Source organism: Mesocricetus auratus, unplaced genomic scaffold (assembly GCF_017639785.1).
Source record: "Mesocricetus auratus isolate SY011 unplaced genomic scaffold, BCM_Maur_2.0 Super-Scaffold_15014, whole genome shotgun sequence".
Taxonomy (NCBI): domain Eukaryota; kingdom Metazoa; phylum Chordata; class Mammalia; order Rodentia; family Cricetidae; genus Mesocricetus; species Mesocricetus auratus.
The window spans coordinates 40,402,236-40,428,356 of NW_024429186.1; the positions used below are offsets into that span (position 1 = coordinate 40,402,236).

Sequence of the window (26,121 nt, forward strand, 5' to 3'; positions counted from 1 at the left end):
GTTTTTTTAAACCAGACTTGACCTGGATCATGGACACAGCTCTTCTGTGAAACAAGCACAGGCTATAGTGCAGTCGCTGAGCTTCTTTTCTTCTTCTTCTTCCTTTGTTTTTTGAGACAGGGTTTCTCTGTGGCTTTGGAGCCTGTCCTGGAACTTGCTCTTGTAGACCAGTCTGGTCTCGAACTCACAGAGATCTGCCTGCCTCTGCCTCCTGAGTGCTGGGATTAAAGGTGTGCGCCACCCTGCCCGGCAAGTTTCTACTTCCTAGCAGTCCCGGTCTTTGCTGCTCCCTGTCAATGACAGGGTATGGTGTAGCATGGTGTCTGGCAGCTGAGGAGAAGCTCTGAGCTCGGTACCAAGTTCCCAGGCCTCTTCTTCCAGCTCCCTTCCCTCTAACCTCTGTCAGTACAAAAGCACTCCAGGACACAAAGCGGAGGAAAGTGTCTCTCGAGTTCGGCGCTCTGTTGTGCAAGCTGGACATGGTGTCTTTAATTCCAGCAGCTGGGAGGTAGAATGAAGCAAGAGGCTCAGAAGTTTGAGGTTACCTCAGCTACATGGTGAGCCTGAGTCTAGCCTGGGCTGCATGAGACTGTGTCTCAAAAACAAAAAAACGGGGTAGGAAGGCAGGGGGCATGTGGTAGGCAAGAGTTTACCATCCTATCCCCACCCAAGCAGAATCTATGCTGTACAGTTGTGACCAAAACATAAAAAATGTCTGAGAGCATGAAGAAACAATAGTAGAAACAAATGGACACTTGAGAGATTACCCCCTTGCCAAGTAGGAAGGCAGGAAAGGCTCTTTTTGTGCCACTGACAAATGAAACATGGGCTCACAATAGGCCAGGGACTTTCGAGTCAACCGACCAAAGGATGAGCAAGTGCCAAGACAAAGACCCCGGAGTAGGCAACTGACAGCCACCTGGAAACTGGGAGCAGTGGCCAGCATAAATGTGAAAGGAGGGCATCCCAGGGTTTTGAACACAGGTCACATAGTCATCCGATGGTAGAAGTTTGCTCTGGTTAATGACCTGGTGGTATTACAATCTAAGGTACGAGAAAGAAACCACTACCACTGCACATCCAGACAAGATTGAATTACATCTCTGCTGACAGGTTAATTACAAAAAAAAAAAAAGATAGGATTCTAGATACATCTGCATGAAGCACATAGAAACTGTCACAGCTTTATACAGACCCTGGTAATGGAGAAAAAACTAACAGTATTCTAAACCCAGAGCCAATTTCATACCGACACAGTTCATATATTTACCAGTCTTCTAAAGTAAGTAGGCATTTGAAACCTAAAGTTGGAAGTCTAGGGAGAAATAAAAACAAAAATACTCAGCAGGTGTCAAAGCCTTAGGAACTTAGCACCATAGGTGGTGTGCTGGAAAACACTGGCTTTGCTCAGTAGGATAAGACCACGAACAGAATGTTCCAGAGTTCTATGCTACCATTTAAAATAAACCTAAGCTTGAAGTTTCCTTTTTAAGGGGAAAGAAGGGTTTAGAGGGAAACTAGTTACACTGACTCCCCCAACTTTTCCCACCAGGCAGCTCTCTTTCGTGAATGGATGTTCCATTAATGTGAGTGTGTTTCATGTATGTGGGAATTAACATGTATATGCAGAAGAATATGCACATGTGTGAACACTGGAGGACAATCTTGGATGTCGCTTTAAGCCCCTTACTGGCTTGGAACTCACTTAAGATGGCTAGCCAATGAAGCACAGGAATCTAGGCCTTAAAAAATTTTAGCTAGGCATGGTGGCAGACACCCTTAATCCCAGTATTTGGGAGGCAGAAGCAGGCAAATCTCTGATTTCAAGACCAACCTGGAATACATGAGGTCCAGGCTAGCCAGGGTTACATAGTGAGACCTTGCCTTAGACAGGAAAGAAAGATTACTGTGGCTGTATGCCATAGTGTATATGTGGTCAGAGGACAACTTAAGAGGGTCCTCCCACTTAGTGGGTCTTCAACTGAAGTCACCAGCGGTTTACACAACACAGCCATCTCACTGCCCCCTTCCTTCCTCTTAATAGGCCAGGTCTATTTCCATTGCTTTGAAGAAAAAAAAGTACTCTGGTTTTGCTTTCTGGGTTGGCTGCTAAGAACCCTAAAATAAAGAGAAGGAGGAAAGCTGAGACTGCTTCAGCTGGAACAATGGATTTCGAGGAGCAACAAAAAGGGATCAGAAAGCCGGGCGTTGGTGGCGCATGCCTTTAATCCCAGCACTCCGGAGGCAGAGGCAGGCGGATCTCTGTGAGTTCGAGGCCAGGCTGGACCGCTAGCCTCCAAAACCATACAGAGAAACCCTGTCTCGTAAAACCAAAAAAAAAAAAGGGGGGGGGATCAGAGACAAAACACAAGCACAAACTCTCCTGTCTTTATGAAGCTGGTCTCAAAGCTACAGGGAATTAAGCGGTAGTAAGCCCTTCAATTTTAATAGCCCATAATTTCCAGAAACTTCAAGTGCTGTAGCAGAATGACTTCCTAATCGTTATAATCTTTTAAGTCACCCTTTTCAGGAGCCTCCCATGGCTTCCCATTGCCCTTGGGCTAGATCTTCCATGTAAGAATACCAGAGCAAAGTGAGGCCAAAAGGAGCAAGGGAAATACCCTGGTCCCCAAACAGAACTACTCATGGCAGACTCATGGCGTTCTCCATCAACCACCCACAATCTAAGGGAGGACATCGTCAGTCTCTATGTAGAAGCAGTCAGTGCTGAAATGTGCACACTGAACCAAAGGCCACGGTGTACCACCCACAATTTAAGGGAGGACATCCCGTCAGTCTCTGTAGGAGCAGTCAGTACTGAAATGTGCACGCTGACCCAAAGGCCACGGTGTGCCACTCACTTCTCTTTGGTTTTGACCGATGGATACCAGTAAAATAATCACAGCCAAATGACTGCGATGCAAGAAGACACAGGCACGCTGTTGCTTTAAGATGATACTGTCATCTAGTGGGTAGAAACCAGAGGTGCAACACATACATTTGGTTGAGAGGCTTCAGAAATGTATTATTTAAAAAGTAGACGATATGGTAGCACACGCCTTTAGTCCCAGGACTTGGGAGGCAGAGGCAAGTGCACCTCTATGAGTTCAAGGCCAGCCTGGTCTACATAGAATCCCAGGATAGTTGGAGCTATATAACAGAGAGACCCTGTATCAAAACAAAACACAGTAGGCTATGAGGATGAGGAGAAGGGTCAGTGGGATAATTCACTGAGCTGACCTGAGTTTAATCTCTGGGACCCACAAGCTAGAAGAGAAATTGACTTCCTATAAGCTGTCCACTGACCTCCAAACACAGACTGTGGCACAATACCAAGCTCCTCCCCTCCAGGCTCCATCAAATAAAAGTATTGTAATAGCAGCCATCACACACACAAATTAAAGTAAATATAATAAAAAATAACTTCTAAAGGATTTATATATTTTATGTATGCACATGGGTGTTTTGCCTGAACGTGAGTATGTGCACCGTGTGTGTCTGGGACCTGCAGAGAACAGAATAGGGTCATATCTCTGGAACTGGAGTTACAGATGGTTGTAAGTTACCATGAACCATGAGCCAGGAACCTAACCTGGATCCTCTGGAAGAGCAGCTAGGTTCTTAGCCCACTACCCCAATAGAAACACCTTAATAAACTAAAATAAAATGTTTAAATGGCAAATTAAAAACCAGCAGTGGTGGCTCATGCCTATAATCCTAACACTTAGAAAGCTGAGGCAGGACTGCTATAAGGTCTAGGTTAGCATGGGCAACAGAATGAGAGCCTAATCCCAGGCTACTGAGATAGCCCAGAGGATAAAAGAGCTTGCTGCCAAGGCTGACAACCCAAGGTCAATCACTAGAACTCATATGGAAGCAAACACCCAGCCTCAAAATAAATAAACAAATAAAAAAGCAAACAAATAAGTGCATAGGTAGGTTATAAATTCATTAGAGAAGGGTAACAAAGATAAACACCATCAGAATCCTGGTAAGATTCCTGAACGATGACATCCTGACTCCCTGACTGCTACCCTATTCCAGGAAGGAGCAAATCAACACCTACTCAGACCCAACAAGCTCCTGCCCTTAGGCATACAGACCATGGGCTGGGGAGGTAGCTCAGTGGGCAGGCTGTTGGCTGGCATACACAGCCCTAGTTTCAATGCCCAGTAGTACAAGAATACAGAACACAACATTGCTAAACTCTCCATCATCTTTCAAAGAGTCAGACATCCAGTTTTTTAAATATAATCTCAGACATGAGTGTGTTGCAATGCAATCCAATTTTTAAAAACAATTCTACAAGTCAAACAAAACACTTGGCTTATTAAGCCACTGTTTTGTTTTAAGACAGAGTTAGGAGACAAGATGGATGGCTCAGCATACAAAGAACTAAGAAGCTGTGACCGACTGTGTGACAACAAGGAAAAGTCGTGTCAATGTCTCCTCCAGCATAGGTCTCACACAGATTCAGTCTCGCTATCTACCAATACCTAACTGGAGATTTGGCTGTCAGAGCTTGCTGTGGCGACAAGCAATAGCTAGAAGTGCCCTGTAAGCCTAGACATCATCGGACACACACAGGGGATGGGGGGATGGGGGATGGGGGATGGGGGATGGGGGTGGAGGGCGGAAGTCTAAAACATGTCTGCTTGAAGAGGAAAAGAGGGCAGGAGGCAGCACACCAAAGAAGCCTCACAAAGGCCCACGTTTCTGCTTTAGAGAAGATGACAGGATAACCTTAGGGAAAAGGGCTGAGGGCGGAGATGGCTCAGCACGTTTGGTCTCTGGTACCCACACCTCATGGCTCACAGACTCCTGTAACTCCAGCTACAGAGGCTCTGTCACCCCTTTCTGACTTCCATGGGCACTGGTGCCCATGCATACACAGAGGGACACACACACACACACACACAATTAAAAACAGAGTGAATCTTAAAAAGGGGGGGGGAGATTGGGTCTTTTTTTTTTTAAGACAGGGTTTCTTTGTGCAGCCCTGGTTGTCCTGGAACTCGCTCTGTAGACCAGGCTGGCCTAGAACTCACAGAGACCCACCTGCCTCTGTCTCCCAAGTGCAGGATTAAAGGCATGTGCCACCAGGACCTGGCTTGCATTTGGATCTTTTTAAAATTTATCTTTGTGTATAAGTGCATGTATAGGTGCCTGGTGAGGTACCAGGCAGGCCTTGAATTCAGAGATCCACCTGCGTCTGACTTCAGAGTGCTGGGATTAAAGACATGCACCACCATGTTTGGCAGGTTTGGGTCCTAGGCTGCTTGCTTAAACTGGAGCTAGTATTCAACTCCAAAACCCAAATGAAAGATCCTTTCATCCTGGTACGTGCCAGACAGTGCAGATTAGTTCCCGACAGCTCCATAAAATCCTTTACACTAATGTTCCCCTATATTCTGAGAGGCCAAGACAGCAGGAGTGCAAAGTGGCATCTCTCTACTCAGACTGTGGCAGAGAACTCACCAAGGAGAGAAAGGAGCTTGGCCAATATTAAATTTATATTCACTCTACTTATTCCTTGTCTAACTTCAATATTTTTTAACTACAAAAAAGATTATTTAAAAAGACACATGCCTCAGAAACAGCTTTCTGGAAAAAAAAAAGTTTTTGAACAGTGTCTCATATAGCCCAGGCTAGCTTTAAACCAACCATGTAGATGAAGATGACATTGAACCTCTGGTCCTACATCTCCCTGCCAAATGCTGGGCTTACAAGGCTGTACCATGTCCAGTTTAAGAAGTCTTTTTAGAAAGAGCAATTGATTAAAGAAGTGCCCCTAATGAGGGTGCAGGCTTAATTACAAGCAAATGAAAGGGAAAGCCAAACAGAACAGACCCCTGGGAGAACGATGCTCTCAGCTAAGAACCAAAGCAGGGTGCTTCTGACACTGGCAGACCCTCCCTGTGCCACGCGCCCCTTACAGTGTTCACTCTTATGCATGGGGGAAACATCACCCCCAAAGTTAGCTTTTGTCACTCACTCAAGAGGAGCACTCAGTTTGCCATGAGCCATCCCTGCTGACCCAAGGTGGTTATTTACTAACTAGGGAGGTCAAAGGTCCAAGGCACAGGGTATTTTGGTTCAGAGCCTTCTTTCCATAACACTGATAGGCTCACAGCCCAAGTCCAAGCCCACAGGTCACTTTGATAAAGATATGACCTTCATTCTTTATTAACACTAAACCCATACCACAGAAATCCCTTGTAAGAGCAGAACTCTAATTTATCATGTTCATGTAACCATTAAAAAACTCTAAGGGGAGACATTTGGGCTACTTATTTTATTCACTGTTGAAGTCCTGGACTTTGAAGATATCCCGGCATAGAGAAAGCACACAGATACTGCTGAGTAAGAGAGTAAATACCCCAAGGACACACTATCTCTGTCTATCCCCAGGCCTCACCCCTCACACAAGTTCCAGGATAGTATGGGGTATATAGTAAGACCTTCCCCCAAGAAACAAAAACAAAACTACAACAAAGAAAGGCTGAGTCTAGTGGCAGAGGGCTGTAATTCTAGTTGAGAGGCTGAGGCAGAAGGATATCGAGTTTGAGGCTTGCCAGGGCTACAGAATGAGTCCAAAGCTAGCCAGCCCAGGCAATTTTAATGGAAAGCATCTCAAAATAAAAAGCAAAAAAGAAAATTAAGGAGGTCATAGTTCAGGGGTAAGCAGTAGGCCCTTAGATTCAGTGTCTAATACCAGGAGTGGGAGATGTCTTTGGCTCAGCAAAAGGAAAAGTGAGGGCAACTTAACCATAAGAGCCTCTGTTATGAACAGCTCAGGCCGCCCAAGCTGTAGGAACACCTCTGTTCCAACATGCAGGGTTCCTACAGTTCTGGCCCAAGCATCCAGGTGCTGGAATAACCGAGTCATCTCTGCTACTAGAATTCTTGTTCTCTGAGAACTGTCAACAGGCAAACCTGTTCCCATTGACAATCTCTCCAAGGTCAAAGTGACAGACAGCCACCAAAGGAATACACTGAAGTGTGACAGTGAGGTGGCTGAATGGGTGAAAGTTCTTGCTGGGCAAGCCTGAGGACCTGAGTTTGATCCCTGGAACCCCCAGGAGAGGGAAAAATCTACTCTACAGATCAGTCCTCTGGTCTCTGTGTGGGAACCACAGTAAAGTATGTTAGCATCCTCTCTCACACACAATTGTAAATTCAATAAAACTCAGGCTTGACTGATGTCATTCAAGAGCAGAACACTTGCTTAACAAGGTCTTAGACTTGAATCCCAACACCCACCAAACAAATATAAAAATTTACAACTATGTATGTAGTAGCACATGCCTGTAATCCCAGCATTCCAGAGATGGGAGGTAGGATTGGGGTCCAAAGATATCTTATTTCATAGTAAACTCAAGGCCAGCCTGGATATATAAGATCTTGTCTCAAAAAGAAAGAAGTTGTTTGTAAGCACAATGGAGCCTTGGTCTTGAACATTCGTCCTCTATAAGAGCAGTAAGGTTAACCACAGAGCCACCTCAGTTAAACTGTATAAATAAGAACTGGTTACTCACCGGGTGTTGGTGGTGCACGCCTTTAATTCCAGCACTTGGGAGGCAGAGGCAGGCGGATCTCTGTGAGTTCGAGGCCAGCCTGGTCTACAAGAGCTAGTTCCAGGACAGCCTCCAAAGCCACAGAGAAACCCTGTCTCGAAAAAAAAAACCAAAACAAACAAACAAACAAAAAAAACTGGTTACTCTTCAATGCAACAATGTAACAAGTCAGCTTGCTAAATTCTGAGCTTTCATATCCCAGTCCCTACAATTCTAAGACACACAGTTCCAAAAGAAATGTATACATTAGAGTTTTCCACCAGAAGACACACACACAAATACCTGGAACAGACAGGCATGGTAGTCTCCATAATTAACTCCAACACTTGGGGTGCAGATGCCTGTCCAGCTTGGTGTGTTCAGCTCTCCTTCACTTTTTCTTTTTTTTTTTTTAATTTAAGACAGTGCCTCACCAAGTTGCTCAAGCTTGTCTTGAACTCATTCTGTAATCCAAGCTGTGTACTCACCATATCCCAGCCTTTGTAAGTAGCTAGGATTGCAAGCTTGTACCACAAGGTCTGGTAATGTTGAAAACCACTGGAATAGATCTCAAGCCCGCTATTGCTTTTAGAAAGAAAACCAAGAAGACATTCATGTATATACCAACTATAGACTATGAATATAAACAGCTAAGGTTTATTGAACATTGCCTATGTGTCAAGAAGATTCTTCAGTGTTCCTCTGTGAAGAACTCATTTAGGTAGCCGGGTGGTGGCGGTACACATCTCTAATCCCAGCACTCAGGATTAGGCCAGCTTGGTCAACACAGTTCCAGGACAGTCAGGTGATATAGAAAGACCCTGTCTCACAAAACTAAAATTCTTATTTCATTTTGCTAAAAACCCAATAATCTAGATATTACTTTTAAATTACCTCTGAGAAAAATGCAACACAAAGGTTAAGAAGTTTGCTTAAAACCACACAATTAGCAAAATGTGAAAAAGTTTCTAGGTATTTTAGATATAAACATAAACAAAACTGCATACGTAGCACATTTTACTTATTTTATTATTTCTTTGTATATGGGTGTTTGGGCATGTACACATGTGCAGGGGGTGTGTTCTCGATGGTTGGAGGCCATCAGATCCCCTGGAACTGGAGTTACAGATGATTATGAACTTCCATGTAGATGCCTGGAATTGATCCTATGTCTTCTGGAAGGGCAGCCATTGTTCTTAACCGCTGAGCCTTCTTTCCAGCTATTTTTTTAATGGAGCTTAAAATTATTGAATTTCCTCTCCATAATCAAAACACACCCATACCACCTATTCCCAGTTACCTGCCAAGATGAAAACCTAAATTAACTCTCTACAGTTTTTTGTTTGTTTTGAGACAGGGTTTCTCTGTATAGCTCTGGCTGTCCTGAAACTCACTCTGTAGACTGGGATGGCCTTGAACTCAGAGATCCCCCCTGCCTCAGTCTCCTGAGTATGGGGATTAATGGCGTGTACCACCACTGCCCAGCTCTTTACAAGCTTTCTAATAGGAACATTTCAAGAAAAGAGCATAGTAAAAGGTACTTCAGTGAGACATATGTTGAAAAAACATAAGACTAGCTAACAAGCACACACACCCCTCAGTACCCCTTCCAAGGGGAAAGCAAATTAAAACTACTGAGATAGTACTTCAAATCCATTAGAATATGGATTATTAAAAGGGCAAGGCCAAAGAGACGGTTCAGCAATTAAAAGTTTTCACAGCACAAGCCTGACAACCCATTTGACTCCTTCATCCATCCCTCAGTGGAGGGATGGGGGGGGGGTGGAGAGACAAAGAGTGAGGCACAAAGGGAACCCTGGTGCACTGTTGGTGGAAACATGAATTCATATGGTCACCAAGAAAGTAGCGTGCAGTTGCCTTTAAAAAATCAGAAGTATCCTTTTGTGGCATTGATAGCTGCTGGGGCCCGGGCCTACAACAACACTTCTGCTGTCACAGTCAATTCAGCTTTTAATTTTTTTATTGTATGTTATATGCATTGGTGTTTTGCCTGCATGTATGCCTGTGTGAAAGTGCTGGATTACCTGGAACTGGAGTTACAGACAATTGTGAGCTGCCATGTGGGGGCTAGGAATTGAACCTGGGTCCTCTGGAAGAACAGCCAGTGCTCTTAACCACCGAGCCATCCCCCCCCATCAAATCAAATTTTAAAAATTAAAAACAAAATAGAGCCGAATGGTGGTGGCATAAGCCTTTAATCCCAGCACTCAGGAGGCAGAGGCAGGAGGATCTCTGTGACTTTGAGGCCAGCCTGGTCTACAGAGAGAGTTCCAGGACAGGCTCCAAAACTACAGAGTAACCCTGTGTCGAAAAACAAAACAGAAACAAACAAAACAAAACAAAATAACCAGAACTGCACCTTTCCTGAATGTGTAATCAAAAAAAAAATTTAAATTACAACCTAATAAAGAAGTCTCGGTTTCTGCCTCTTTCTGTCTCTGCCTCTCTCTTCTCTTTCCCTTCACTCCCCTCCCTTCATCCAATAAACTTCCTTCCCATTTAAAAAAAAGTCTGAACACTCACGATAATTGTAGCATTATTCACAACTGCCAAAATATGGGAACAACCTAAGCTGTTTGTGACCTTATTGAAGGTTGCTTTAGGACATTAGGCATTGCGCATGCCAGACAAGCACCCTACCACTGAACAAACAGCCACATCCTCAACAAATGGATAATAAGACTGTAGACATACTGTGGAATATTATCCATACTTAAGAGATGTTGTCCAACATGGACAAAACTGGAGGGTGTTACACAAGAAAAATGATGTATAATCTCACTTACAGTGGATCTAAATCCATGCAGACAGCTAGAGACTAAAGCAGGGGTGGGGTAGAAACCAGATGCATTCCAAAGAATACAAAGTAGGAGATATGTAAGAGGCAGAACCTGAGGACTGTGGGTAATCAAAGGATACTGTATCCAGGATTGCATAAAGTAAGGACATTTTAGCAGGTCAGGTAAAAGACGCCCACTCATGCATTTACTTTGTTACAGCAAACATACACACTTGCTACATGCGTGCATACGGTATGTAGCCAACATCAAATACACATATGAAATTTTAAAATTTATGTGCATGTGTGTATAAGTGTACGCCATGCCTGTGCATGATTACCCAAAGAGAGCCATCTGTTCCCTTGAAGCTGGAGTTACAGGCAGTTGTGTGTAGTCTGCCCAGGATGCTAAGAACTAAGCTGAGTCCTCTGGAAGAACAAGAAGTACTCCCAACCCATGAGGCACCTCTTTGGTCCCCATATTAACATATTTATTTATCTATTCACTTATTTATTTATTTTACGGTTTTTCAACACAGAGTTTCTCTGCATAACAGTCCTGGCTGTCCTGGAACTAACTCTGTAGACCAGGCTGGCCTCGAACTCACTGAAAACCGTCTGCCTCTGCCTCCAGAGTGCTGCGACTAAATGCATGCACTATACAGACCTATAACCCTAGCCCTTGGAAGATGCACTGAATCACTCGGCTAGTTTTGAGTTTGAGGCAAGCCTGGGCTACTACTACATTAGACCTTGTCCTTAAAAAAAAAGACAAAAAAAAAAAAAGAAGGAAAAAGTGTGTATTAAGAAAAAAGTAAGCAAGGTGGCGGTGGTGCACACCTTTAATCCCAGCATGGGGGGGGGGGGGCAATGGATGTCTGTGAGTTCCAGGACAGCCAAAGCTGCTACAGAGAAACCCTGTCTCAAAAAAGAAAGAAAGAAAGAAAGAAAGAAAGAAAGAAAGAAAGAAAGAAAGAAAGAAAGAAAAGAAAGGAAAGGAAATGTAAAGCCGGGAGGTGTTGGCTCATGCCCTTAGTCCCAGCACTCAGGAGGCAGGTGGATCTTCGAGGCCAACCTGGTCTACAGAGCTAGTACCAAGACAACTAGGGCTGTTACACACAGAAACCTTTTCTCAAAAAACCAAAAAAGGAAAGGAAAAATATGTACATATATCCGATGTGTATATTATGATTTCTAGTTAAAAATATGGGGCTCTTCCTTGCCTTTGTGGAAGATTCCCCATCTAATGTATATTTCTCTCTTCGTTCACCTTCCCAGCCCCCAGTAAAGGATCACTTTGCCCCGGGGTAGGTTTCAACATCAGCCTCTAAAAGCCTCTACTGACATAGCCAAGGGTTTATTGGACAATTACTGTTAACCACAACAGTTACTAAGTAACCAGTGATACCTAATGTCCTAAGAGCAACCTTCACTAAGGTCACAAAATACACCTTTCTCTCTCCCCTCCACTCTCTTATTCCCCAACTTTCATTCCTCAACAAAAAGCAAGAAATGTCCAGTGGCTAAGCATACTAATGGGCTCAATTCCCAACCCTCTCTCCCAAAAAAGCAAAAGGGAGTTACTTTGTGGGAGTACATAGGGCATACATTGCCACTAGTTGAGCATTCATACAAATATGCAGCGCCGGCACAGGTGGGGTCAAATGGAACGTGGAATAGCGTACGGGAGCCAAACTAAAAAATAACTTTAGTGCCAGGTCAAAAAGCGTGGCGTGGTGCATGATGGGGGCTGGGGTTGTCGCTCAGTGCAGAGCTTGCCTTACAAGTGCGGCACTTTGGAAGACGAGTTATCGGGAGGTAAGAAAATAAAAAGGCTGTCACCGGTGTAGTGAGGGACGCCACAGATTAGAAGAGAACCTCTAGGTCGAGTGTGGTGGTGCACGCCTTTAATCCCATCACTGGGGAGGCAGAGGCAGGAGGATCTCTATGAGTTCAAGGCCATCCTGGTCTACATGGTGAACGAAACAAGCAAGCAAACTTAGAAAGCGACCCCCGTCACCAACCATCCGTGTCAAGTCTTGCCACAAACAAACCACCACCAAATAGCCAGGCAAACGGCTATGCTGGGTTTCCGAGTTCTGACTCTCCAAGCAGCCCACGTTTGGATAGAAAGATCCAGCAATCACACTTTTGAGAGCAGGGTTAGGCCCGGACTTGCCGCCAAAACACAGGCGTGCAGCCACCAGGCAGTCGATTGCAATCACACGCTGGGCCGGGGATTTTTCTCTGGCTTCTGAAAACTGACCTTCAGATTCTAGAGGCCATGAGGACGTCCTTCCTTCCCACCCAGCCCATTTGATTGTGCGGCAAGTATCATTACTGCAGAACCGGGGTGCATGGAGACCCGCGCGCCCTGCCCTGAGCCCACCGCCCCTATCAGCAATGTCAGGTGCTTACGCGGAGACCGTCTTCCCGTTCAGGATTCCCGCCGGTGCCATGGCTTTTACTAGTCTGCCGCCCACGATGAACACCAGCAAAAATCAGGTTCCAGTCCCACCGCGCGCGCGCCGGACAGCACAACCCACGTGCTCAGAGGAGCCTCCTGGGGAAATAAAGCCACTGCGCCTGCGCCTCGGCGAAGGTGCGCAGGCGACCCGGAATGACGTGATGGGCCGCTGACAGCGGAGGTCCTGGAGAGTCTGCGGGAGCCGGAGAGCCGAGGCAGCACCACGACTGTCGCCAGAGACTGGCTGGCAGTTGTGACTGGCTGTGGAGAGAGCCTGTGCAGAACCCGCCTCTGGTGAGCCGGAAGCTTCCCGCCTCGCTCTCAGCCAATCAGAGATCAGGTCTAGGGGGCGTGGCGGTGGGGGCGGGGCCTGGTCGGAGCCCGGACAGAGTGGGTCTGTCTGCAAGTTCCCCTGGCTCAGGACAGTTTTCTTGGTTGCTGTGACTAGAGTCGTGCGCTGACCTGTCTCACGGCGTGATTTTTGGATCGTCCTTGCTTCTCCGGGCCTTGAGCTAGTTGCGGGTGCTGGATCTGGAGCCGGTGATGCGGCTTTCCACTTTGTCACAGCCCAGAGTGTGGTGGAGCAGCTGGGGTTAACCTTGCCTCACTGTAACCCTCCTAGCAGGAATGAGGCAATTGTGTCCTTGGCCTTCGGCCGAGAAACAAAAGCACCCCAGGGAATTGAATGCCCCTCTGGAATCTGTGCTGGGAGAAGATGCTTGGTGTCAGCCAGAGTAGAAACTTGTTTCCCGGAAAGAAATTTCACACAGATCACCTTGCAAGGATGAAGCCTAGACAGTGATAGGTGGGGCCTTCCTCACCTTGACCTTGACTGTTCAGTTCTGTAAGAGTCTGACCCTTTGCTGGGTGGTGGCAGTGCACGGGAGGCAGAGGCAGACAGATTTCTGTGAGTTCGAGGCTAGCCTGGTCTACAGAGCAAGTTCCAGGACAGGCTCTAAAGCTACACAGAGAAATCCTGTCGGAAAAACAAGCAAGAAAGAAAAAAGTCTGACTCTCTACTTAAACCGTACTTTCATATTAAAACCCAGAACATAGAGCTTTTTTCTTTGTCCCTCTTCCCAAAGTGGCTCCATTGAATACATCTCCTTTCTCTGTATTTTACCATTACTTGTTTAGTTGTCTTATTAAGGATGGTGGCAGACCCAGTTTATTGGATTGTCAGGGTCTGGGGTCTGACTCTTCCACTCCAGCAACAGTTTGGAGGATCAACCCACAGCTCTGGCATAGGCAAGATCAAGACAAGCTCCCTAACACTGAATTAAAAGTCTCTGCTAAACCTGCGTCCTCTCAGGATTGAACCCAGGGGCAGGTTGACCCGGCAACTGAAATGGGGCGTCAGAGCTGGAGCTTGGGGCTCCAGGCAGTGTGGAGGCAGCCTGAGTCAGGATGAGTGATCCTCAGTATTGGAAGAGACCACACTGTCCATCAGCTAGATGCCAGATGCTTACTGGCGGACACCCCTCCCCTCGTTGGCCCCAGTGCAGAAATAAGTTTTCCTTCAGAACCTGATGGTGGGAAGGTACCAAAGTTGTTGAATTGACTTTGCTTTTTCTCCTGCTGAAACTAGGCTGAATTCTCACTGTGGTTGCAGTTTCCGCCACACAGTTCTAAAGAGAAATCATTAGAATTTCACCACATGACTGTTGATTTATCAACCATTGTTAGAGTGGTTGCCCTTGCCCTTTCTGCCCTGGGAATTAGCCCAGGGTTTTGAATGCTAGGCAAGAGCTTCTACCAGCGGTTAGGTTCCCAGCGCCAGGGCGGAACTTTTACTGAACTTGATTTTTTTTCTGCCCTAGTGTGTGTGGACTTGTTGGTGACTTTCGCCTGAAATCCGGGGCTGTTTTACATTACATATGTAGAATTGGTCACGATTAATTGCTGTATATCATTTTTGTCCGAGGTCCATTTTTAATTACATAATATTTATCAAAAACTCACATGCCTTTAATCCCAGCACTAGGGAGGCAGAGGCAGGCGGATCTCTATGAGTTCGAGGTCAGCCTGTTCTACAGAGTGAGTTCCAGGACAGCCTCCAAAACAATACAGAGAAACCCTGTCTGGAAAAACCAAAACCAAACAAACAAACAAACAAACAAACAAAACCTTAAATGTGGCCTGTGGCACATGCCTTTTATCCCAGCAGTTGGGGGCAGAGGCAGGAGGATCTTTGTGAGTTCAAGGTCAGACTGATCTACGTAGTGAGTTCTAGACCAGCCTGAGCTACATAAGTGAGACCTTGATATATACATGTATATATATATGTATATATATATCACATTATATTATATATAACTTTTTTATTGTACATACCTATCAAATCAGCGCTTGGGAGGTACAAGACTGGTCTAAGCTAAATAGATTCTCTGTTACTGAAAGAATCTAAATGTGTAATGACTTTGATTTTTTTTAGCTCTAAGAATTTATCCTGTAGTAATATTTACACAGAAAGAGATGGTATAAAAACATTTTAATCAGAATATGAATTTTAATATAAACATAAAACTTTCTGTTATAGCCTATGGCTTTGTTAAAGAATTAGTGGATATACATATGAAGACAGCTAACACATGTTCTATGTGTTTTGTTATTGCTTATGGGTCTTTTTTTTTTTTTTTAACGAGACAGGGTTTCTCTGTATTGTTTTGGAGGCTGTCAGTCCAGCCTGGCCTCGAACTCACAGAGATCTACCTGCCTCTGCCTCCCGAGTGCTGGGATTAAAGGCGTGTGCTGCCACCACCCAGCACTTATGGGTCTTTTGAGACAAGATCTCACTGTGTAGTCTAGGTTGGCCTCAAATTCCTAATCTTCCTGTGTAGGTATATACCACTTGTCTATTTATCTGTTTTGTTTTTTGTTTGTTTGTTTGTTTGTTTGAGAGAACATCTCATGTAGCCCAGGCTGGCCTTAAAAGTGCTATGTAGTGGAGGATGGCCTACAACTTTTAATCTTCCTGCCTCTACCTCCTAGTATTAGGATTACAGGCATGTTACAGATCTATGCTGGCAAGATGATGTCATCTAGTGTTGCAGGGCAGATTCTTTTTCTCTGCCAATTTAAAGAATAAAAGGCAGGAAAAGCAGGGTCTCCACATGCAGCCAGGTTTTATCAACAGTGAAAGCACAGGGTCTCTCAGCTTCTTGGAAACCTTTCTACCACTGAGCTAACTTAAACCACATCAGATGGTATCATTTTAAGAATTTTATAGAGAAAAATTTTGTTTTTCCTGGTTTAATTATCTATTACTCTCATTATTGTGCATTTTTACTCTTGTGCATCTTAATATTTTCTGCTTATTATTATTATTAATATTATTATTGTTATAGTATCTCTGACTGTCCTGGAACTCACTCTGTAGATCAGGCTGTCCTCAAACTCAGAGATCCACCTGCTTCTGCCTCCCAAGTGCTGGAACTAAAGGTGTGTGACAATGAGAAGTCATTTTCAGCCCTAAATTTACATTCCAATGGCCTTATAGCTTCAAAAATATTTATGCCTAGGCTCTACCCTTGACTCAAAACTTGGAGAGATCAGGCTGTCAGTATTCTTTGATATTTGAAGTGTATTTTCTGCTATTTGGCATCAAGAATATACATATGCTAGGGACAAACTTTCTTTGCTGTGAAATGATTTGCCTAGAATAAAAATTCCAGTTTTGACATAAATCATCTTTTCCTTAGAAATAATAGACAGAATTATAATTTTCTATCCTCTTAGGGATTTGATGTTTTATATACATGTATATATTACATAATCATAATATATAACATATATACATATACCATATATGTACACACATAATATTCATACACATACACACACACAAAAGCCTCCAAATAGGATGCTCACATTTGATGGAGTGTTTGGTCACTTTGGTAGGATCAGTTTTTTTTTTCCAAAGGGCCAGAAGAGGGCACCAGATCTCGTTGCAGATGGTTGTGAGCCACCATGTGGTTGCTGGGAATTGGACCTCTAGAAGAAGAAGCAGTGTTCTTAACCTCTGAGCCATCTCTCCAGCTCTGGTAGGATCATTTTCTTAAGCATTGTTTGTTTTGTTTTGTTAACTAAGATTTCATGCTTTTACTTCCTTAGGACAATAACCACAGTCTAACTGCCACTCTGGGAGGGTCCCTGCCTTCCCTGCTCATCTGTGATGCGTTCCCCTAGCAACGGTTTCTGTGACATGCAAACGTTCTACTGGCAAACTGTGCAGGACACCCACTCACTGGGGTGTCTCCTGGGAATTGATCTTGGATTTGAGATTTCCTCTTGATCTCGGGCGTGATATGGTAAAACAAAAATAAAAATATGCTTCGTTCTTTCTAATGAGTGAATTGTAGTAAGCTATATATTATGTGTAAGAAAGTAAGACGCACTGAGTATGAGGGTGGGGTTTTCAAAGAGTTGTAGAGAATAAGCTGTAACCTTAGATGATCTTAGAACTCAGCTTCCACTTAAAAGAAAATAATTACATGTGTGTTCATGGCTTGGTTCTCTCTTACTAGAAGAGTCCTGGGGATCAAACTTGGGTCTTCTGGACTTGGTGGCAGGCACGTTTAGATGGTTGAACCATCTTACTGGCCTTCTTCCTTCTATTGAACTTCCATGAAAGAAATCCCTAAATAACAGCCAGGCCCCTGAGTGTCCTCCTTTGCTAGTGAATGAGCACGGGACTGGAGAGATGTCTCAGTGATGAAGGACACTCACTTCTCTTGGAGATGACCCAGGTTTGATTCTCAGTACACCCATGGCTGTTCACAATTGCCTTAACTTCAATTCTAGGAGATATAGTGACTTCTTCTGAACATTCAGGACTCATGCACATACATGGTGATATCCAGACACTCAGGCATGCACACATACACACACATATATACATACACACATATATATATATATAATACACACATACATACACATACATACATATATACATGCACACATACATTCATTATACATACACTCATACATATATACATACTCATACATACATACATATATACATATACACATGCATACATACATACATACGTATCTATCCTGAAAACACCCAGCCCAGACCCTGACACTAGCAGACTCAAGAACCTTGGGTTTGATCCTTAACACTGAATAGAAAGTAATATGAGGTTATGTTTATGTTTTCCTCTAGGACATAAAGAACTCTATAAACTATTGTATTCACATGTGTTCATATCTTAGTTTTATGGTTTGACTGTTTCTTTAGTGCTTTAGTTGGCATTTCTGATAAACTGAAAAAGTGAAAATGAGGGAAATTCACAGATTGTAAAGTTATGACTCCTACATAGCATTAGGGATGGTGTGTGTGTGTGTGTGTGTGTGTGTGTGTGTGTGTGTGTGTGTGTTTGAATGACACTATTTGACACTCAAGTGTTCTACACTCTCTTTAAAAACTAGGTCCATGCTGTCTTCAAGAAAGAAGTTCAGCGGGCAGCTCCTCCTGAGGCCTGACTAAGCACTGAGACACTACTGGAAACTTCTGGCAGTCTTTGCTGTTGGCTTTGGGCAGGTCTCGTCACCTCTTCCTGAGTGTTATACAGAAACATCCCTTGGCAGCACATGGGTCACTGTTAGTGAATCTGTTTCATGCTTTCTGTGTCTCTAGCATGTCAAGGCCACTCCAGTCTTTAAATCACTCAGATCCAGGGAGGCTTGCTAATAGCCAAACCCAAGAGGCCTGTGAGGTGAAGCCATCAGAAGCCGGGCACCTATCACATCTGTCAGCTCAAGAAAATGTCCCAGTGGTGAGTTGAGTTGTACTCTGTCTGATATTTTGTCCCAGTGGTGAGTTGTACTCTGATATTTTGTCTCCATTTTCAGAAGGAAGTATAAAATATCATGTGGGTACTGCTGAAAGCTAGGCTAAGAGAGGGGAGGTTTACTCCTGGCTGCCCGTTTACTGGTGCACTTAGCATTTGCTGGTGAATGATACAAAAGATAAATTCAGGGGTGTGTTGACAGAGTTCAGCAGGTGAAGGTGATTTGCATTTGATTGCTTCCACCTTGTGGAAGGAGAGTGAGAATTGTCCTCTGACCACCACATGCAAGCTGGGGCAAGCACTTGCTCATACACATGCAAATCAATATAAAAAGAAGTAAAACTACGTCTCACTTTTGTTTTTTGTCATGTGGTCTCACTACATAGCCCAGGCTAGCCTCACATTTGTCTCCTCCTGGGTCAGCCTCTAAAGTGCTAGAACTGTAGGTGTGAGCCACCATACCTCGCTCTGATTTTTTGAGACAGACATAACACTGTGTAGTCAGGCAATTCTCACGCTTACACTGATCCTTCTGCCTGTTTCCCCAGTGCTAGAATTACAGGTAGGCCATCATGCCAGGCCTCTCCCACTTGCACTTTTTAAATTATGTCTGTTGTGCATGTGTGGTTGTCAGAGGGCAATCTGTGAGAGTCAGTGCTCCCCCTCCACCGTGTGGGTCCCAGGGATAGAACTCAGGTCTTCAGGCTTAGCAGCAGCTGCCTTTACCTCCCGAGTCATCTGGTGCACCCTCCCCCTGCTGATGCCTCAGTTAACTCCAGAACAAGACAAAGTGAAACATCTGGATCTCATGAAGCCTCCACTTTTTTTGTAGTTCAATTTACTATTGCCCATTACTCCCAGTCAACATGAAAGACCTGCAGAAAATCTCTGACCATTATTTTGTACATTAGAGAACCCCACCTGGGAGCGGCCACAGTGACTTAGAAGCAACACAAGATGGTCTGATTCTATCTGTGAACAGTTCTATCTGTCTAGTGCACTATAGTACAGCTGGGTTTACAGGCCAGTTTCATGACCTTAATGGGAATTTTTAACTTGAATATCTTCTTGGAGCACATAACCTGTCCATTGACATTTTTAAGAGCACCAGAAAGGTCTACCCAGTCTTTTTTTTTTTTTTCAGACAGGGTTTCTTTGTGGCTTTGGAGGCTGTCCTGGAACTAGCTCATGTAGACCTGGCTGATCTTGAACTCACAGAGATCCGCCTGTCTCTACCTCCCGAGAGTGCCACCGCCTGGACCAGTCTTTATCTTATTTTTTTTAAAGATTTATTTACTTATTTATTGCATGTGCAGTGTTCTGTCTGCATGTATGCCTACTCTCCAGAAGAGGGCACCAGATCTCATTATATATGGTTGTGAGCCACCATGTGGTTGCTGGGAATTGAACTCAGCCAGTGCTCTTAACCTCTCTGAGCCATTGTTCTAGCCCGAGACAGGGTTTCTCAGTAGCTATGGAGGCTGTCCTGGAACTCCTTCTGTTGCCCAGGCTGGCCTCAAACTCACAGAGATCTGCCTGCCTCTGCCTCCAAGTGCTGGAATTAAAGTGTGTGCTACCACCGCCTAGCTCTGTTCTCTAATCTTTAGTAGTTGAATTCTTTTCAATTATCTCAATGCTCCTGAATATGTCTGGGAATTTAAAAAGCACTTGTTGTGGTTGGAGCTATAGCTCAATTGGTAGAATGCTTACCTGGAATGCAGACAGCCCTGGGTTTGAACCCTTAGATGCACATGCCTGGAATCCTAGCACTTGGGAATGGAGGCGATATACTCAAAAATTCAAGGTTATTTTCAGCTATATAGTAAGTTTGAAGTCAGCTTGTGCTACACGAGACCTTATCTTAAAACAAACAAACAAGACTTTGCCATTTTCAATATTTTATAATTAATATAAACAGTATAAATTTCATATTAATAAAGTAATTGTAATCTTGTTTTCAGTTAATTGTGTTTAACTATGAAATCATAACACAAATGGCCTGGCTTTGAGACCCAGATTTAAAACAGCATACTGCTGAGCACAGTGGTGTGTACTTGTCATTCCAGCTGCTTGGGAGGTTGAGTCACCAGAAGGGCCACTGAAGCTCACAAATATGCGGCTATCCTGGGCAATTGTGAGCCTCTGTCTCAAAAGTAATAGAAAAAGAAAAAGGACATCATCTTTGGGAGCAAGTATGCAGATCTAGTTTGGGTTTTAACTATAGTGCAGCACCATAAAATTGCGTTTTGTCATCTCATAGATTTCTTATAGATAGTTAAGGTTTTGGAGTCACTAGGGACTAAACCTATAGTTGAATCCAGTCAGGGACTGAACCTATAGCTGAATCCAGTCAAATGCGTTGCTTGTGAGCTGTGTGCCATGTTTGCACATTAAAATTTTCCCTCAGTTCCGGGGATGAAACTTGGAACCTCACACACACACCAGGGGAAGGGTCCCACCACTAAGCTGCTTACTAATCCCACATTTTAATTTCTTTTTCTTTTGAGGCAGTATCTTGCTGTTATAGCCCAGGCTAGCTTATAAAACTCTCAATGTAAACCAGATTGGCCTCTTACTTGTGGCTATCTTCCTGTCTCTGCCTCCAGGAATGCTGGGATTATAGTGCATGCCACCACAGCCAGCTGGAATTCTTTTTATTTCTGCATGTGTGTGTGCATGTTTGTGTGTGTGAATGAGGAAACATACCTACTATGGTGCTACTATGGAGTCAGAGGGCACCCTTGGGTGTCAGTCTCTGTTTTTCATCGTCTGTGAAAATGGGCTTTTGTTTTTTGTCCAGTCCTGCTCTACCCCAAGGCCTGGTTCCTTAAGGCTCCTGCACTCCCCTGTCTCTGCCTCCCATTTTCCCATGGGATCACTGGAAGTACACGCTTCTGCTACTACCTCTGACTTTGTGTGGGTTCTGGGGATTTGAACTCAGGTCCTCACATTTATCTTACAAGTATTTTTACCCATTGAGCCATCTACCCAAGACCTAGAATAATTTTTTTAAATTTACCACTAAATGTAGTCCATGCATATAATTGTTGTGTCAATTCCACTACAAATAACATATCACACTTACAAGTTTTTGAACTAGGGCATCATGTAGCCCAGATCTCAAACTTGCCATGTATCTGAGGGCAACCTTGAAGTTCTGATCCTTCTGCTGCCACTTCGCAAGTCCTGGGATTACAGTCTCATGTGATGGTGAAGACTGCCCTCAAACTGCATAATAGCCTACTAGAGAATTTCTGGTCTCTTGTTCCAGTCTCCCAAGTGCTAGTGTTATAGGCATGCACCACCAAGCCTAGCTGTTTTTTTCTTCTTCTATGACTTGATTATTTTGTTTGGTGAGGAATCTGTTTTGATATATGTATAATTTTAAATGGTTTCTATCAGTTTGTGATTGATTCCAAAGGATAAAACCATAAATTATTTATCCATTAAATTCCTGCTTAACATTTGCTGTTCTCAACTGTGTGTGTGTGTGTGTGTGTGTGTGTGTGTGTGTGTGTGTGTGTGTGTGGTTTATCTGTGTAACAGTCCTGGCATCTGCTTTGTAGATCAGGCTGGCCTTGAACTCACAGAGCTCCACCAGCCTCTGCCTCCTGAGTGCTGGGACTAGGGATGTGCCACAACTGCCTAGCTGTTCTCAACTTCTAAGACTATTTTATAATATGTATAAATGATATGTAATAATAGGTTTTATTGAAACATTGCATATATGCATGTATGTATCTCATATTCATGTCCCCATTACCCTCTCTTATCTCTCTCAGCCTTCTATTTTTATATATATTGTGTGTGTGATCCAATGAATTTCATTAGGTTTGTTGACAGGTGCATGGGCACCTTAACAGCAGTTACACCACTGAAGAAAATGTCTCGCCCTCCCCCAACCATATATATATATCGGATGGCAGTGGCTACCTCCTTGGAACAGTTAATATCAAGGCTAACAACATGACCATTGTAGTCCTCAATATCAAAAATCTTGAACCTGCTCCATTGGTCAGTCCATGTCTGCTTCTGCACAGGCATAAACTTACATCCTTTATGGATGCTCCCGGGAAAAATTTGATTAATATCAGATTCCTTAATGGTCAGGGAGAACAAGTAGATCTCCTCCAGGGGCTTGATCTTCATGTCCTTGACCAGGAGGCTCAGCTTGGTAACAGGGATCCACCTTTTTTTTTTTTTTTTTTTTTTTGGTTTTTTGAGACAGGGTTTCTCTGTGTGGCTTTGGAGCCTATCCTGGCACTTGCTCTGTAGACCAGAGATCCCCTGCTTCTGCCTCCCCAGTGCTGGGATTAAAGGCGCATGCCCCCACATCCAGCAGCGAACTTCTTGTCCTCTGCTTTGCCTCCACGAGCTCTGCAGCCTTGACCCTGGCCATGGCCGCAACCAAAACCACAGACCCCAAGACCACTGCTGAATCCTCCAATCTAACAAAGGAAGCTGCCAAGGTCTCTTAAGCCTGGGCCTCAGGGTCCTCCTGGTCCTTGGGACTGTCCTGCTGCCCGGTATCATCCATCGTTTGTCGTTTTCCTGAAGGAAATAAGAGGAGAGGGAGGGGGAAGAGAAGACGCTCTATCAACGTTATTATTTAGAGTTAACGATGTAGCTCAGCTGGTAGAGTGCTTGCCTAATATGCACAGAGCCCTGACTTTGATACCCAGAACTGTATTAGAGAAAAAATGAGCCTAGTGGTGGTGGCACATGCCTTTAATCCCAACACTTTGGAAGCAGAGGCAGGTGGATCTCTGTGAGTTTGAGGCCAGGCTGGTCTAGAGAGTGAGTTCCAGGACAACCAGGCCTACACACAGAAACCCTGTCTTGAAAATAAATGAATGAATCAATGAATGACCAACCAATCAACGAAACGACAGAGACAGGGTTTCTCTGTATTGTTTTGGAGGCTGTCCTGGAACTGGCTCTGTAGACCAGGCTGGCCTTGAACTCACAGAGCTCCGCCTGCCTCTGCTGGGACTAAAGGCGTGCACCACCAATTCCCGGCTGAAATGAGACTGTTTAAAAAAAATGTTGGCCACATTTCTAGTATCTAATTACATGTAGTCTGTTTGACAACATTTGTTTGCTTGTTTTGTGTGTGTTTATTTTTTGCATGTCTTTCCCCCCTTTTTTATTAGCCTAGAAGTTATACAATATATATTTTCACAGCTGTAAACCTTTTACTGTTGGGGTAGATTTGAGCAAAACACATTATATATATCTAAGAAACTGTCAAACAAAGACTTTTTTGATATTAGCATAGTTAACTAAAATCTTTATTAGTCATTTGAATTTTTAATTTTTAAAATTTTTATTGCACTATAATTTTCCCTACTCCCCTTTCCCCTCTTCCTCTCCACTTCCACCCAATCCTTTATCCCCTACACTCCCAATTTACTCAGAAGGTTTTGTCTTTTTCCCCTTCCTAGGCAGATCCATGTATGTATGTCTTGGGGTGTGTTTTCTGTCTGGTATCTTTTATTTTCTACCTCATATATTACAATTTAGCACTCACATCACTTACTGTTATTTTCTTTTTCTTTTTGTACTCCCCACTTTTTTGGTAACATTCTGTGATTGACCTTAGATTCACAGAAATCCTTCCATGTGATAGGATTATAGGCTTTAGCCATAGAATCTAGGCTGTCTTCTCCCTACTTAATTATTTTTGTATTTATTTATTTATTTGTATTTCACACTTGGTAAGCTTGTTTTCTTTAATCTTTAGAAGTTTTTTGGGTTCTTTTTCTTTTCTTTTCTTTTTTGACAGGGTTTCTCTATGTAGCCTTAGCTGTTCTTGGCTGTCCTGACTTGCTTGCTAGATCAGGCTGGCCTTGAACTCAGAGATCTGCCTGCTTCTGCCTCCTGAGTGCTGGGAATAAAGACACATACTCCGCAAAAACAAACTCAATGTTTGTTTGTATGAAATGACTTTATTTTATCCTTTTTTGTTTCATTGGTTTTGTTTTGTTTTGTTGTTTTTGAAACAGGGTTTCTCTGTGTAGTTCTGGCTGTCCTGGAACTCTCTCCGTAAACCAGGCTGGCCTCAAACTCAGAGATTCACCTGTCTCTGCCTCCTCAGTGCTGGGGTTACAGCCTGCCACACCACCACCTTCATCTATTCTTAATCTTAAAACATAAACTGGGAGTGAAATCCAAGTACTTGGGAGACAGGAGGGTCACAGTTTGAGTCCAGCTTGGGCCGTAATAGTTAAACCTTGTCTCAAAAACAAAAACAAATGCCAAAACATAATTTAATTCAGTATGATATACTAGATGACATTTCCACTATTTCATTAATTTTTAGGAAACACTGTTATTTTATGCACTATTGTAAATTTGAAAGTATGTTTCCAGCTAAGTATGAACAATGTGAACTGTCTCCACTTTAAGATGCCACCCCAACTGCCAAGATAAGAAAATGTGTGTGACTGAAGAGATAGTTCACTTGGTAAACTCCTTATGTGGTACACTGAGATCAGCTTCTGGCATCCACATGAAACCCATAGGGATAGCCAAATGTGCTTATAATTCCAGCACTGTAGAGACATGCACTCACAGATCCCTACTTGATGAGCCAAAAGCCAGTGAGATGCATTTCAGAAAACAAGGCAGATAGCACCTAAGGTAACACACACACACACACACACACACACACACACACACACACACAAAGAAAAAAAAGGAAAATACTAAAATTTGTGCTTCTTGGAATGAATAAAAGATGGTACATTTTTCATAGTACAATAAAGATACCATTCTGCTGTTTTCCAGTTTTTGTGTTATTAGTGAAAAATCACTTTGATGTCTGTTTGTAATTATATGACTTATGTGTAGGCTGTCTCAAACTCAGCACATAGCTGAAGATGACCTTGAACATCTCCCATCCTTCCACCTCCTGAATGCTAGGATAACAGGCATATGTCACCATGCCCGGTTTACCATTAGTTACATTTTTTTCCTTTCCTTTCCTTTTTAGAAACTACCTTTTTTGTTTGTTTGTTTTTTGAGACAGGGTTTCTCTGTGTAGCCTTAACTGTAGACCAGGCTGGCTTTGAACTCACAGAGATCTACCTGCCTCTGCCTCCCAAGTGCTGGAATTAAAGGTACGCACCACCACTGCCCAGGCAAAACTACCTTTTTTTTTTTTAAAGAAAAAACATTTATTTAAGTGTGTGTGTGTGTGTGTGTGTCTTCACATGCATATAGGTGCCCTCAGAGGGCAGAAGAGGAAGTCAGATTTCTTGGGTAGAATTATAGTTGGTTATGAACCACCCAACTTGGGTGCTAGGCACTGACTTGGATCCTCTGGCAGAACAGCACACCCTTATCTCTCTAGCCCCTAGGAGCTACTTCTTTCTTCTTTTTCTCTTTAGCTATATTTTGTGTACATGAATATGATGTGGGGTGTCCTTCTGTAGGCTGTGTATATGTGTTGCTTTTATTGGTTGATGAATAAAGCTGTTTCAGCCAATTACCAGGCAG

General features: G+C 43.6%; 2 protein-coding genes across 5 annotated transcripts in view; one reads left to right on the forward strand and one right to left on the reverse strand.

Annotated features, from left to right (window-relative positions):
- Mthfd1 (methylenetetrahydrofolate dehydrogenase, cyclohydrolase and formyltetrahydrofolate synthetase 1) overlaps positions 1 to 12,910 on the reverse strand; it is a 65,417-nt gene extending 52,507 nt beyond the window's left edge. Inside the window, exon 1 of the mRNA XM_040742889.1 lies at positions 12,775 to 12,910. Within this exon, the coding sequence (XP_040598823.1) occupies positions 12,775 to 12,815 (41 nt within the window). The 5' untranslated portion in view covers positions 12,816 to 12,910. The remainder of the gene's footprint in view (positions 1 to 12,774) is intronic.
- Positions 12,911 to 12,978: 68 nt separating this feature from the next.
- Positions 12,979 to 26,121, forward strand: part of LOC101827846 (coiled-coil domain-containing protein 170) — a 42,309-nt gene continuing 29,166 nt past the window's right edge. For 3 of the 4 annotated variants that reach the window (XM_040742894.1, XM_040742896.1, XM_040742895.1), the window contains exons 1-3: positions 12,979 to 13,117; positions 16,937 to 17,133; positions 18,260 to 18,606. In XM_040742894.1, the coding sequence (XP_040598828.1) occupies positions 18,469 to 18,606 (138 nt within the window). In that variant the 5' untranslated portion in view covers positions 12,979 to 13,117; positions 16,937 to 17,133; positions 18,260 to 18,468. The remainder of the gene's footprint in view (positions 13,118 to 16,936; positions 17,134 to 18,259; positions 18,607 to 26,121) is intronic. The other variant, XM_040742893.1, reaches the window with a different exon arrangement.